Source organism: Hylobates moloch, unplaced genomic scaffold (genome assembly GCF_009828535.3).
Source record: "Hylobates moloch isolate HMO894 unplaced genomic scaffold, HMol_V3 SCAFFOLD_6, whole genome shotgun sequence".
In the NCBI taxonomy this organism is placed as follows: Eukaryota; Metazoa; Chordata; class Mammalia; order Primates; family Hylobatidae; genus Hylobates; species Hylobates moloch.
This window is the reverse complement of record NW_026652281.1, coordinates 32,767,126-32,781,959: the sequence shown is the minus strand read 5'-3', so window position 1 is coordinate 32,781,959 and position 14,834 is coordinate 32,767,126. Positions and strand designations below refer to the sequence as shown.

General features: G+C 38.5%; 1 protein-coding gene across 6 annotated transcripts in view; it reads left to right on the top strand.

The window, feature by feature from the left end:
• AP3S1 (adaptor related protein complex 3 subunit sigma 1) overlaps positions 1-14,834 on the top strand; it is a 91,460-nt gene that overhangs the window by 22,466 nt on the left and 54,160 nt on the right. For 2 of the 6 annotated variants that reach the window (XM_032156615.2, XM_032156611.2), the window contains exon 1: positions 126-314. The exons of 2 other annotated variants lie outside the window; for them this stretch is intronic. In XM_032156615.2, coding sequence (XP_032012506.1) covers positions 246-314 — 69 coding nt within the window. In that variant the 5' untranslated portion in view covers positions 126-245. Of the gene's footprint in view, positions 1-125; positions 315-14,834 lie in introns of those variants that run through there. 2 more of the 6 variants (XM_032156612.2, XM_032156613.2) reach the window with 1 other exon arrangement.

Genomic DNA, 14,834 nt, shown 5'->3' with positions numbered 1-14,834 from the left:
GGTCGAATGCGCACACTCCCCTTAGGCCGCTGGCTCGGACCTAGAAATGTTTCCGCTGTCCTCAGTGCCTGCCCCGCCCAGGCCCCTCCCCGCCCCGTGGGCCCCGCCCGGCGGCTCGGGAGCGCGCGCGGGCGCGTGCCGGAGGGGGCGGGTGGGGAAGAATCGCAGGCGAGATTACGAGGCGAGGCTCGCGTGCCCGCCCCCGCCCTGGCCCCCAGTGCCCACCTGGTCGGCCCGGCACAGCCATGATCAAGGCGATCCTAATCTTCAACAACCACGGGAAGCCGCGGCTCTCCAAGTTCTACCAGCCCTACGTGAGTATCCAGCTGCCGCTGATCCGGGCGAGGGGGACTCGTTGGCGACGGGCAGCGCCCAGCGCGGCTTTCTCAGAGCGACCCCCTCCGGCGCGCTGCGGCCCTTCTCGCGTCCCGGCCGCCTGGCCCTCACCAGCTGTCAGCCTCTCGGTGGGTGTGGACGGGGTGCCCACCTCCCTGCCGCGCGGTCAGCCACCGACGTGGCTTTGCCCGGGCGGTTCCTCCGCCCGTCGGTGGGCTGCGTGCTTTCCCGGCTGCGCGGGCGAGGCCCTGGAGATTTACCGGTGCCCGGCCCTCGCCTATCGGGCAGCTGCAGCCCACCCGCGTCCCAGAGCCCTGCGCCCCGGCCCCAAGAGCACACCCCACGCGACTGCTTTCCTGCCTCCCGCGGCTGCAGTTGGCCCGGGAGGAGGAAGACGGCGCGGAACTCGTTCTCCTCGCCCCCCTCCCCCGACTCCTAGCTTTTCCAGGTGGACTTCTTTCTGTTCTTTGAACAGATGGGCTACTGGTTTTCACTGTAATCCTCTCATAGCGCAGGAACTTTGGCTTCCTGCGTTTGATAACTGCATGTTCTGTACAGTGTCTCTTCTGTATGTTTCGATACGTGACAGACTGCCCAGTGTGACTTTCAGGTGTCTCGTTATTAAAAAGGAAGATATGTGAGGACCTAATATTTTTATCAGGCTTTTTACCAGCTGGCTGCAAATTATTTACCCTCAAGTAACCGGCGACGTTTGTAGTTGACTGATTGGAACTGTGGTTCTATACCTAAAAGTTATGATTTCAGCTTCTGGTTTGGCATTTTTCCACGTATGGGAATTTGCCCTCATTTATAGTTTTTTTCTATTTATGAAGAATAGTAGCATTTGCAGAACTTCTCTTTTAGACGTGTAAATACTGTTTAGTATGGACAAGTGCAGGAGGCATTAAGGTAGTAGAGATAAGGTAGTAGAGATTTGTTGATGATCAAGGAAGTGTTTTACAGAGTTATGTGCTTATCTGAGGGCAAAATTCACTAGCTGAAACACATAAAATTGGACTCCCAGTGGTAGGATTAATGTGAGGTATAACTGTTGTGTGGTATTGTGGCACTTTGCTTATAGCAAGAAATGAGCTTTCAATTCAATTTTGAAATTGTGCCAAGGGTAACACTTTTATGCAGATAAGTCCCAGATGGAAATCAATCTTGCCATTACAAAGTAAATGTGAAAATGTCAGTTTGCCTAAAATGATAATGCAGTCTGGAGGTGTTAGTTGAAGTGAGAAATCTTGAGCTTATTCTTCATTTTTTTCATTTGTTTTGCTTTTGCTAGCTATAAAGAATATTTTCTGCTACTCGTGTGTGGTTTTAATTTAGTATAACTTGAATACTAATGGTCTGTTTAAAAATTCTACATCATTCTTTAATCCAGATTAAATTGTAATTGATCCTCCCGAATGGAAAAAAATGCCATTAACTTTACCTGTTTGTTAAAATATAGTACCAGCCTTTATTGAAGGAGTCTTTGTCATAACCATTTTGCCAGTGTCATCCATTTGCAGTGTAAAAAAGGTATGTTGCAATAGTAAAACAATTCAAAAAATTATTTTTCCACATCTAAACTTAAGCAATATTCAAAATACTGGGTTTCCTGGCTAATCCATATAATCGGTGTATACTACTCGTACAGTGTATAATTTAACCATCTACTGAAAAATGCATTTAATTTAGAAACTCGGGAATCTGTCTTTCCCTTGTCCAAAAGTGGGAACAGAAGTACTTACTAGGTAGCAGTGACGGTTAATGTGGGAAGAGGCAGTTTTGGCAGGAGCGGCAGCTCTGGTGGCATTTTTGTCCATTGTATGAGTGACAGTGCCACTGAGGGCACAGAGCTAGAAGATATAAAAAGAAGAATCTGGTGGCCACTGGCCATGTATAAGTGGAGTATGAGAAGTTGTTTCTATGTATTAAGTTTCTATAAGTTGGGTTTTGCCGAGTGTTTTTTTTTTTTGTCTTTCAGGAATAATTTAAGATTATTTATTTATATATTTGCCTCCTCCACTAGACCATAACCTTTTTGAGGGCAGTTATTTTTTTTCATTCATTCATTCCATCAGTTTGTCAACGGATATTTAATTTATGCCTACCATGTGCAGGCACTGTTTTAAAATCTGAAGATAAACAGATAACTTTCGCTCTTGTGTGAGAAACATAGCGCTATTAAGGAGTAGGCTATATTATAGCATGCCAGATAGTATTAAGTGCTGTGGAAAAAAAATAAAGCAGGTAAGCGTCTTAGAGAGTGAGAGGATGACAGTTTAAAATAGGGTAGTCTGGTAAGTTCTCACTGAGAAGGTGGCATTTGAGCAAAGACTTGAAGGAGGTAAGAAAGGCAGCCCTGCAGGTATCTGGGGGAAGAGCATCCCAGGTAGAAGGAGCAGCAAATGCAAAAACCCTGAGGAGAGTGCCTGTTTGAAGAATCCCAGGAACTTCTACGTAGCAGGAGCACACTGTGTAAGGGAACATTAGTTGGAAGTGTCTGTTTGTGTAGGGCGTCATTCTATTCTTGCTGCCTGGAATGTCCTTCCTTTCCATGGCCACGTGTACAAATTCAACCCCTTGTTCTAGGCCCAGCACAAACATCACTTAAACATTCCGTGAAGCCTTTGATCTTGCTCAAAGGCTTCTCTTGGTTTTTAGGATTTTATTTTTTATCTTTGTTATGACACAGTATTCTCGTTCACAGCCTATAATTCCTCGTGGCAGCCATCCTATAGAATACCTGAAGGAACTTATCAGATTTTAGGTATATTTTTGTCATTCTTAGCAGTCAACACTGAGTCTTGAACATAGAAAACTCTCTAACTCTTTGCTAAATGCATTTATTTATAATCTCCTAGCTTGGGATACAGTTGGGATTTGTTGACTTGCTGAGTTTCCTTCTATCTCTTAAAATGTAGTCCTTCACTAACTAGAGGTTTTAAGAATCTCTGCCTTTAGCATAAAAGTAATGATGGAATATCTGTTACTCAGCTGTTTATGTTTTAAGAGGTCTCTTAGAAGTATATGTCCAATATGAATAAAAAGTAAATATTGAGTTTAATTTATTAAACAATATCAATATCTAGAGGTGTGACTGAGCTAACGATTCCATGTGCTGGCAGGATGCTGCGGTTTGAGTCCAACAGTAATCGTTTAACACTGGGCAGTTTAAAAAATGTTTAACCATTTGCCAACAAGTTTATCCTACTGCACTGCATTTGCATTCCTCATTTATCTCCCTCAAATATAACAACTTACATATTCATCTCTGCCCTTTAACAGTGCACATTTCCATTTCATGCTGTAATAGATTGTTAGATTCGATTGTGGCTCCAAGCTGTTATATGTGAGAAATATGAAGTTACACACCTGTTTTGCTAAACGGAAGTTTTGGTTCCTTCTGCTAGAGTCAGACATTAGGAATTCAAGTGTGGGCTGGGTGCCATGGCTCTTGCCTGTAATCTCAGCACTTTGGGAGGCCGAGGCAGGCGGATCACCTGAGGTCAGGAGTTCGAGACCAGTCTGGCCAACATGCTGAAACCTCATCTCTACTAAAAATACAAGAATTAGCCAGGCATGGTAGCGCACACCTGTAAGTGCAGCTACTCGCTTCGAGGCTGAGGTAGGAGAATTGCTTGAACCTGGGGAGGTGGAGACTGCAGTGAGCTGAGATCATGCCACTGCATTCCAGCCTGGGTGACAGAGTGAGACTCCATCTCAAAAAAAAAAAAAAAAAATTCAAGTCTGGACTCCAAATGCATCCCTTTTTGTTTTTGCCTTCTATATCCTTGGTCTATGACTGCACAAATTCAAATGTTTTGCTTGGTTTGTCTTTTTAAGTTGATGCTTAGCTTCAGCGACTTGGCAACAGTAACCTTTAGTCTTTTAATACTTGCCTGACAGTATTTGTGCGTTACTGTAAATAACTAATGAGACATATTTTCTAAACCAAATATATTTTTACATAGCTATCAAACAAAAAAAATCCCTTGGGTTATGATTCCATAGTGTATCCTCTGGTGAATTACTTTTAAAAAATTTTTCTTTTTTTATAGAGAAAAGATCTCACTATGTTGCTCAGGCTGGTCTTAACCTCATGGCCTCAAACAGTCCTCCAACTTTGGCTTCCCAAACTGCTGGGATAACAGATCTGAGCCATCATGCCTGGCCTGTGAATTACTTTTATAAAGTGGAAATGTCTTTCTTTTGTGTGAATTATCTTAGTTGTTTCTGCAGTTGTAAAATACTGTGTGTATGTATGCATGTGTGCGTACACACCACACACATATGAAGTGCAAGCAGGAAAATTTTCAAATTAACCTATATGAGTTGCCTCAATTTTTTTAATAAACTGTATGTAATTAAATTGTCAACCAAATGCAAGCCTTAGGAGGAACTCTAAGATTCTTCTTTCTCATTTTTTTTTAATCTTAACATAAAAATACAAAGTGGTGAAAATATAGATAACTTCTTTTTTCTTTTAAAAATATCCCTTAAAAAGATCCATCCATGTTCACTGGATGGATAGTAGTGAACTATATAGTCTTTTTTTAGTGACTATTAAGACATTGTGGCAGATGGGATAATTAAACTTATGTCTGTGATCAAGATAGAATTATCAACACTCCTGAGTATGAGGGTGTTAACACATACTAACACACGGCATTTCAGCTTTTTGTTAAGAAGAAAATTCCATACGATTTGCTTTCCTTCCATATTAGTTATAATGCATTTGTCTACATAAATTGAGTTTTATGTAGCCTGACTCAAGTGCTTAGAAAGAACTATGTTAGGTACATTATAGGAAGTGCAGAGTATTAGACCAATTCCAAAAGTATTTGGTTCAGCAAATCAATGACTTTATTGTAGGTCCAATTTGTTTCTCTTTCTCTGCTTTACTCATCACAAAATTACTATTATCCAAAGGCTGTTTTTCTCCTTTGGTAATCAGTTCAATTCAGAAAGAGACAACTATCTGTTTCTGCAGTCCTGTACTGTGTCTTTCCCTTCATTCTGGTTAGACCCACCCAAGACTGATAATATTAATAGCTTACCCTAATCAAGATCCAACTTTGGATTGGAGCTGAAGATGAGAGTGAAAACGGGAATAAAATGGATATTCTGTTGGAAAGATGAAAGAAAGGAGTGGATGGTGGGTAGGCAAACAAAGGTCTGCTATTTCTTCTTCTAAACTTTAAAAAAAATTTTTGTTTTTATGGCCAGGCACAGTGGCTCATGCCTGTAATCCCAGCACGTTGGGAGGCCTAGATGGGAGGATTGTTTGAGCCCAGGAGTTCAAGATGAGCCTGGGCAACGTGGCAAAACCCTGTCTGTATGCAAAAAAATACAAAATTTAGCGAGGCATGTTAGCACACGCCTATAGTCCTAGCTGCTTAGGTGGCTGAGGTGAGAGGATCACTTGAGCTCCAGAGATCGAGGCTGCAGTGAGCTGAGATTGCGCCATTGCACTCCAGCCTGGGTGACAGGGGAGACCCTGTCTCAACAAATTTAAAAATATATATATTTTTATTGAGGTATAGATGACAAAAATAATTTCATATATTTACAGTGTACATGCTATTTTCGTATATGTATGTATTGTGAAATGGGTAAATCAAGCTAACTAACATATCTATCACCACTATTCCCTCTTTATTAGCTTTTAATATATATTAGTTTTCTGTAACTTTAGATTGGTTCTGAGGTTGTTAATATCAGCAATAGTTCCTTGTAATATGCAATACTGAACATGTGTCACAATAGATCTTAATTTCAGGTTTTCCTTATATCAAAGTATCCTCGAAAAACCCAAATGCTGATACGTTCACAGTTTTTATGTGGAGTATGCTGGGAAACTTGCTTTTTAAAAATTAAGATTAAACCTTTTGAATATTTAATTGTAAAGGAGGAAATAAAGTCTTCAAAGTTAAAATGATTTTTGGTTATGAGGTAAGTGTTATAAATAGGACAATGTTGTAGGTCATTTCATGGCTTTTCTAAAAGAAGGCCTTACATAACGTACCTATATTATATTCTTTGGCAAAGTCATTTTCAATTTTAAGTAAGTTTCTTTTTTTGTGACTGTGGAAGATTAAGTATTAAGGCCACTAAGGTCATTCTTGGTTTTATCACACACAGATAATTATTAACACTTAGTGTGTTTCCCCTGGTCTTTATTTTTCCTTTCAAAATGTCCCAGTGAATAGGACATACCTTTTAGACATTAATAACACAAATACATGCTTTGAAGTTGATGATGGATTTATTAAACATTGTGGCTTTAAGATAACTGAATATGTTAATGTTCAGCCACTCTCGTTAAAATTAAAAAAAGACAGTATATGTTAATAGCAGATTAATAATTTGCATGTTTTAAGAAATGTGTATATATCTTTCTTTTGTATAAAATTAAACTTACCTATGTAACCTGAGGTTATCAGTGTCCTTGTCTTTTTCATTCTAAAGGGAAATCTTTGCTAATTTTTGTTTGAAAGTCAAGAGTTCATTCTTGCCTTTAGCACTTAGAGTCTTTTTTGTACCTATGGATTATGGATTTTGTCACTGCTGTTTATAATTCAAGGTGATTCTGAGTTGTTACCATCTAGAGGGCCCAGTCCCCTTCCAACTTCTTGTTGTATAAAACTGTCACATTAGGCTAACTAAACACATTCTTTCCTCACCCATCTGCCTTTTCAGCTTTCCTCTCATCAAATCCTTTGAACTACAATATAGTTAAAACAGCTTTCTTTGCTAAAGAATCAGGCAACTCTTAGAAGGATATTGAGGTGAATAAAGGAGAATTCTAGCTAACAACTGTTTTCTTAAGACTCCAAGTGGAGGAAGGCCTTGTAGAGTTAGGCCTCTGACTAGGCCTTCTAGAGATAGGCCTCTGGGAAGAGGGGTGGGCTTTCTGGATACTTCCTGATCTGTCTCTCCATTACACTCTTTCTCTTTTCCTGTCCATATTCTTTCAAGTATTTATTTGTTGTTTGTATGGCCCTATTCTAAGCACTAGTAGTACAGTGATGAGTAAGACAGATGTCACGCTTGCCCTATGGGTTTACATTCTGGTGATAGGAGATAGGCAATAAATTATTTAAGATTGCAGTTAGCCTGAAGACAAATGAAACCATATAAGGGAATAAAGCTTGATGGAGGAGAGCCTATATTAGATAGGGTCATTGGGAATACCTCTGATGACCTGACATTTGAGAGGAAAACTGAATGAGATAAGAGAGGAAGAATATGAGAACAGCAAAGAAAAGAATGTTTCAGGCAGAAAGAGGTGCAGTGTCCCTCAAATGGGACCACACTTGATGTGTTCAGGAATAGCAAGAAGGCAAGCTGAGAAATCACAGGGAAGAGAGGCAGGAGATGAAGCTAAAGAGAACGATGGGGACAGATCATGCCTGTATGCCACACCATGCCCCTTGACATAATTCAGTTTGATGACATCATGCCCAGCATGTTCTCCACAAGAGGAGCAACTCCTCTTTGAATCATACTTGCATTTTGCCATTTAAACAGTGCCTCTGCAGAAGGGGCAGTGAGGCTCTCCTCTGATTAGTTACTTTCTTCTCTACTCAGTTATTGTTAGGCTCTGGAAAGATGGGGTTGCTAGGCCAGTGAATGAAGGTAAAAGTCAGTGCATCAAAACCAGGCATGGTGTGTGCCTATAGTCCCAGCTACCTGGGAGGGTAAGGTAGGAGGATTGCCTGAGCCCGGGAGTTGAGGCCATGCTAGGCAACCATAGCATGACCCCTGTCTCCTAAAAAAAAAAACAAAAACAAAGGAAACAAAAAACACGAGTGCTCCAGTTCTGTACAGCCTCTTTATCAATGAGACCTGTGATCACGCTTTCCTAAGTCACCTGTGAAGTAACACAACTCAAGAAGAAAACCATTTTTTTCTTAGCTTGTTGTCTTAATTATATGTCAATAGAGTTTATGTGAAGCCCACTAGACCCACCTCTATTGTGCTGAAAAGCATTTACATTTTTCCAGTCTTGCAAGCCTGATGTAACTACAAGAATCACTTGGTGTCAGTCACAGTTCTCTTTGTTAACTCAGGAGGAAAGGGCTATCTTTTAATATTCCAGACCCACTGAATTGTTTTGATTACCTTGTGCTTACTGAGGAAGAGTACCAGTTGATTCTACTGCATACATATCCTATTTCCTATCATTAATATATCTTAGTGTGATATGAAAGGGTTATAAAATAAATTTTATTGTAGTAAAAAATATATAACATAAAATTTATCATTTTAACAGTTGCAAGTGTACAGTTTTGTGGCATGAAGTATATTCACATTATTGTGTCACCATCACCACCATCCATCTGTAGAACTTAGTCTTTCCCGGCAGAAACTCCTTACACATTAAACACTAACTTCCTATTCTCCCCTTCTCCTAGTACCTGGCAAACACCATTCTACTTTGTGTCGCTATGAATTTGACTGCTGTAAGAACCTCATGTAGGAGGAATCATGGAGTTTTTGTCTTTTTGAAACTGGCTTTTCTTTTAGCATGTCTTCGAAGTTCACTCATGTTGTGTAGCATGTATCAAAATTTCTTTAATTGTTAAGGCGGAATAATATTTCATTGTATGTATGTACATACCATCGACCTAAAAGGAAGAGGCTGAAGCACAAAATAGGATTCATAGAGTTTACCTGAGCCAAAATGAGAACAGTTGCCTGGGAGACTCAGACTCAAGTATCCTTGGATATGAGCTCCCCTTGGCCATTGTTAACAAGCAGGTTTGTGAAGGCATTAAATAAAGGGGACGTGGAGTGGGCTGATACTAAGTTGTCTGTCAGGAATTCTCACTAGTTTATAGAAATAACTTTGGTTAATGATTGACTAACATTGTTGAGATACAGGGAATTGTTTATAGTGTGTGGTGTAGTATTATTAGGTTATTTTCTAGTTACTTGTGGCAGTATAAAGCAGTTTCAATAGATAAATATTTATCATAGCTCAAAAGAGAAGTAGGATGTGATTGCTGTCACATTTTAATGCCTTTCTGGGCCAGATCATTTAAAAGGACCTGCATTCCTCAGATAAATGTTTCTTTCTCAATGCCGTATTTTGTTTATCCGTTTGTCAGTGGAAACTTGGGTTGCTTCCATCCTTTGCCTATTATGAATAATGCTGTGAACATAGATGTACCAATATCTGTTTGAGTGCCTGCTTTTACTTTTTATAGATACATACCCAGAAGTGGAATTGTTAGATTAAATAGTAATTTTATGTTTTGTTTTTTTCTGGGGAAGCTGGCTGAGCCATTTTACATTCCCACCAGCAATGCACAAAGGTTCTAGTTTCTCTACATCCACGTTATTTTTTGTTTTTTGAAAATAGCCATCCTAATGTTTATGAAGTGGTGTCTCATTAAGGTTTTGATTTGCATTTCTTTAGTGACTAGTGCTGTTGCAGATCTTTTCATGTTTTTATTGACCATTTGTATGTCTTCGAAAAATATCTATTTGAGTCTTTTGCCCATTTTAATATTCAGTTGTTTGTTTTTGTTGTTAAGTTGTAGGAGTTTTAAAAATATATTCTAGATATCAGTCTCCTCTTGTATATATGATTTGCAAATATTTTCTCTGATTCTGTGATTGCCTTTTTACTCTGTTGATAGTGTCCTTTGATACACACAACTGTTTAATGAGATTTAACTTACGTTTTTTTTGTTGTTGTTGTTGCTTCTGCTTGCTTTTGGTATCATACCCAGAAAATATTTTTTAATTACTATATAATAGTTCATTGTATAGTATACTATAATTTAACCAATCAATGTGGACTTCAATTTTGAGTAAGGTTTTTTGATGAGATTAAATAAGAGAATGGTTGTGGAACTTGACATATAAAGACTTAGTAATTGTTGTGTAAATAATAATGATTACTTTTATTACTGCTTGTTACTTCCTACTTCTAATTGGGAGATCATGTAGTCAGTCATAGGACTACAGAACACAACAGAGATTGTTCTCAAATACTCTTTGTATTTTCTCAGAATGAATTATCTCTTTTATTTTATTTTTTTCCAAAAACCCCAGTGTTTAAATTATATGGGCCCTGTTTTGGTAAAAGGCAAAAGGTTTATAAGATCTGAAGAGAAACCAGAGTATGTGGGCCCTGTTTTGGAATGAACTTGCTGCTTATTATAAAATGGAAAGTCCTCAAACACTCTTCCACAGAAAAGTTCTGTAAGAAGACTTTTATAGGAGAAAGTATGGCTATAAAAGTTGCCCCAGCTTCTTTCATTTTCTCTGTGAAATTAGCTAACCTTTTAAAAAAAATCTTAATTAAAATATAGCTCTCACATGCTATAAGATTCACCCATTTAAAGTATATAATACAGTGGCTTCTAGAATTATATCATGGTTGTGCAACCATCACCACAATCTAAATTTAGAACATTTTTATCAAACTAAATGAAATTTAGTACCTACTAGCAGTCACTCTTCAATCCCCACTCCCCACTGTTCCTGGCAACCACTAATCTGTTTTGTTTCTGTAGATTTTTCTATTCTGAACATTCTATATAAATGGAATCCTGAAATATTACAGTCTTGTGATTGGCTTCTTTTACTTAACATGGTGCTTTCAGGATTTGCCTATGTTGTAGCATATATTGATATTTCATTACTTTGTATAGCTAAATAATATTTTAGTATGGAGAGATATATACACACTGTATCTTGTTTGTCCATTTATCAATTGATGGACATTTGGGTTGTTTTCACTTTTGGGTTACTATGAATAATGGTGCTGTGAACATTCATGTACGAATTTTTCTGTGACCATATCTTCTCATTTCTGTTGGGTATATAACTGGGAGTAAAATTGCCAAATCATATGGTAAGAATATGTTTAATTATTTGAAGAAATGCCAGACTATATTCTAAAGTGACTGTACCATTTTACATTCCCACCAACAATGTCTGAGAGCTCCAGTTTCTTCATATCGTAACCAACTCTTGTTATTGTTGGTTATTTTTATTCTAGCTGTCCTGACAGGTGTCAAGTAGTATCTCATTGTGGTTTTCACTTACATTTTCCTGTTGACTGATGATGTTGAACTTCTCTTCATGTGATTATCATCCATTTACATATCTTTTTGAAAGAAATATATATTCAAATCCTTTGCCTGTTTTTAAGTTGAGTTGTCTTTTTATTATTGACTTGTAAGAGTTCTTAATATACTCTAAGTGCAAATCCTTTATCAGGTATATGATGTGCACGTATCTCCTCCCATTCCACAGGTTGTCTTTTTACTTTCTTGCCGCTATCACTTGTAGCACAGTGGTTTTGAATTTTGATATCATCTAGTTTATCTCTTTTTTTCTTCCCTTGAGCTTTTGGTATCCTATCTAAAAAATCTTTGCCCACTCCAAGGTAAAAATCTTGTAACTATGTTTCCTTTCAAGAGTTTAGTAGCCTTAATTCTTATACCTAGGTCTGTGGTCCATTTCAAGTTAGTTTTGTGTATGGTGTGAGGTGGGGATCAAGTTTTATTCTTTTACATGTGGATATTTTGTTGTTTGAGCACCATTTGTTGATTATTCTTTCTCTATTGAATTGCCTTGGTACTTTACTCCAAGTTTTCCTCCCAAATTTTATCTTGTTCTTGGAGTTCTTAGACCTTCCAGCTGCCACCATGGTTGACTCTCTAAATATTTCAAACTCAGTCTGTCACCTTCTCAGCTTTTTGTTATTTCAGTAATAGAGTGTTTGCCACTGAAATTGGGAAATATTTTAATATGTGTCTTAGTTCATTTTGTGCTTCTGTAACAGAATACTTGAGACTGGGTAATTTATAGTGAACAGAAATTTATTTGGTTCATGGTTCTGGAGGCTGGGAAGTCCAAGGTCAAGGAGCCATGTGTGGTGAGGGCCTTCCTGCTGCATCATAACATGGTGAAAGGCATCACATGGTATGCACATGTGGGCAAGTGTGGGAGAAAACTCGCTTTGATAACAAACCCACTGCAGAGCCCTCATCACTTTATCACCTTTTCAAGGTCTTACCTTTTAACACTGTTGCGTTGGAGATTAAATTTCCAACACTTGAACTTTGGGGGATACATTCAAACCAAAGCAGAATGGTTGATGGTGGTTTAGGGCGTTAAGTATACCTGCCATTTATTGAGTACTTTTTTGTGCATGCTAAGCATTTTTTATACATTGTAAGAGAAAATAGGAGAGAATTCTTCTCTAAAGAAATTTAATGAGATATCTTGGAGAGTTCTAATTAAGTTACTATTGTAGGTGCCCTAGTCTCTTCTAGTTTGGGATTTAAGGACACTGCTATCCTGATTGCTGGTTCTTTGCACACTGTAGCTGAAGTTAGGCCTGTCCATGTACACAGAGTCTCCAGCCAGACTTCTTAGGAGAGACCTTGGCAGAAAACACACTAACTGAATTTTCTTTGCTAGGGTCTTCTCTTTTTCATGATTCCTAAATGTTTGTAGTGCTCTGAGGCTTTGTCCTCAGACATCTCTTTTTTTTTTTTCTTTTTTAAGTGCAACATAAACTATTATTATTCTTCATATATTTTCTTGATTCTGTGATTTTGTCCACGTTTTACTTCTGCCCTTCATGTAACTTCATACTCCCCATTCTCTATATTTTTGAATTCTACCTATTTTTTAATGCCCTTCCTCTGTATTTGTCACTTTTCTTTGAAGATGACTATCTTGCTGCTCAAAATCATTGTTCCTCTTGACTTCTTACAGTATGTTATTTGTACTACTCTTATGTCAAATCACCCTCTACCTTTTATTATAAAGTTATTTTCTATATATGTATGCTTATATATGTGTGTGTGTATATATGTTTTCCATATTTATATATATTATATATATTTTTTCTATATTTATATATAATATATATATTTTATATTTATATATATATCTCTCTGTCACACAGGCTGGAGTGCAGTGGTGCAATCTCGGCTCACTGCAACCTCCACCTCCTGGGTTCAAGCGCTTCTCCTGCCTCAGCCTCCTGAGTAGCTGGGACTACAGGCATACGCCACCATGCCTGACCACTTTTTTTGTATTTTTAGTGGAGACGGGGTTTCGCCATGTTGATCAGGCTGGTCTTGAACTCCTGACCTCAAATGATCTGCCTGCCTTGGCCTCCCAGAGTGCTGGGATTACAGGCTTGAGCCACCGCGCCCAGTCCTATTTTAATATTTTTATTCAACCAGGGCCTTGCTCTGCCACCTAGGCTGGAGTCCAGTGGTATATCATGGCTCACTGCAGCCTTGATCTCCCTGGGCTCAGGTGATCCTCCAACCTCAGACTCCTGAGTAACTAGGACTACAGGCATGCATCACCATGCCCAGCTAATTTTTGTATTTTTTGTAGAGTTGGGGTTTCACCGTGTTGCCCAGGCTTGTCTGGAACTCCTGGCCTCAAGTGATCCTCCCACCTTGGCCTCCCAAAGTGCTGGGATTACAGGCTTGAGCCACTGCACCCAGTTGATTATAAGGAATTCTGTTTCTTTTTTTGAAATATAAAAAAGGCAAAATACAAAACTATAAATTCAAAATAATGATACCTGTATTTTACTTCTTGTATTAGATCATAAGCTGTTTGAGAAAAGGATCTATTTGTCTTTGATCTTAGTAATCCTCTATATTTTAACATTTACCAGAGTGAATGAATGCATTTTAAGAAAATACTTTCCTAAATTTTTAAAAGAATGATGAGGATGGGGGATGACATTGACTATGATTAGAGGGAAGTTTTAAAGTTGCCTGTGTGATATATGCATAAGGACAGGAGGGAAACATAGGAAAAGAGAAAATATTGTTAGTGGGTTTCTGTTTTTTTAAAGTTTATTTTTGTTTTTCATTACTGCATTAAGAAATATTAAAATAATAAAAGTTTTTGCCTTTTTGTAACTGTAGTTGTCTTTAGACTGATGTAATTTAGGAGTTGTGACCAACTGAAATATAGCTTTTTTGACTTCTGTTGTGAAACTATACTGTTAGGAAATCTGATCAGCCTGAAGCAAGTTCTAGGCTCTTTAATGAAAGCTGTTAAGTTAAATAAGGAAAATAGTTTTATGTCAGCAGATACTTACTTAATTTTAGCTTAGCCTTTGGATGTTTGATTAAAATTTTAAGGCATTCTATCCTATATTGTTTTCTTTTTTTCTTCATTTTTAATTGACATAATAACTGTGCATATTTATGGGGTACAGTGTTATGTTTTGATCTATGTATACATTGTAAAAGGGTTCAATCAAGCTAGTTAATATATCCAGCATCTTTTTTTTTTTTTTCTAGAGATAGCATCTTGCCCTGTCTCCCAGGCTGGAATGCCCTGATGCCCAGGCTGGAATGCCCTGATGCCCAGGCTGATGGGCAGTGGTGTGATCATTAGCTCACTGCAGCCTCAACCTCCAGGGCTCAAGGGCCTCAAGGGATCCTTTTGGCTCACCCTCCTTGGTAGCCAGGACTACAGGTGCCCACCACCGT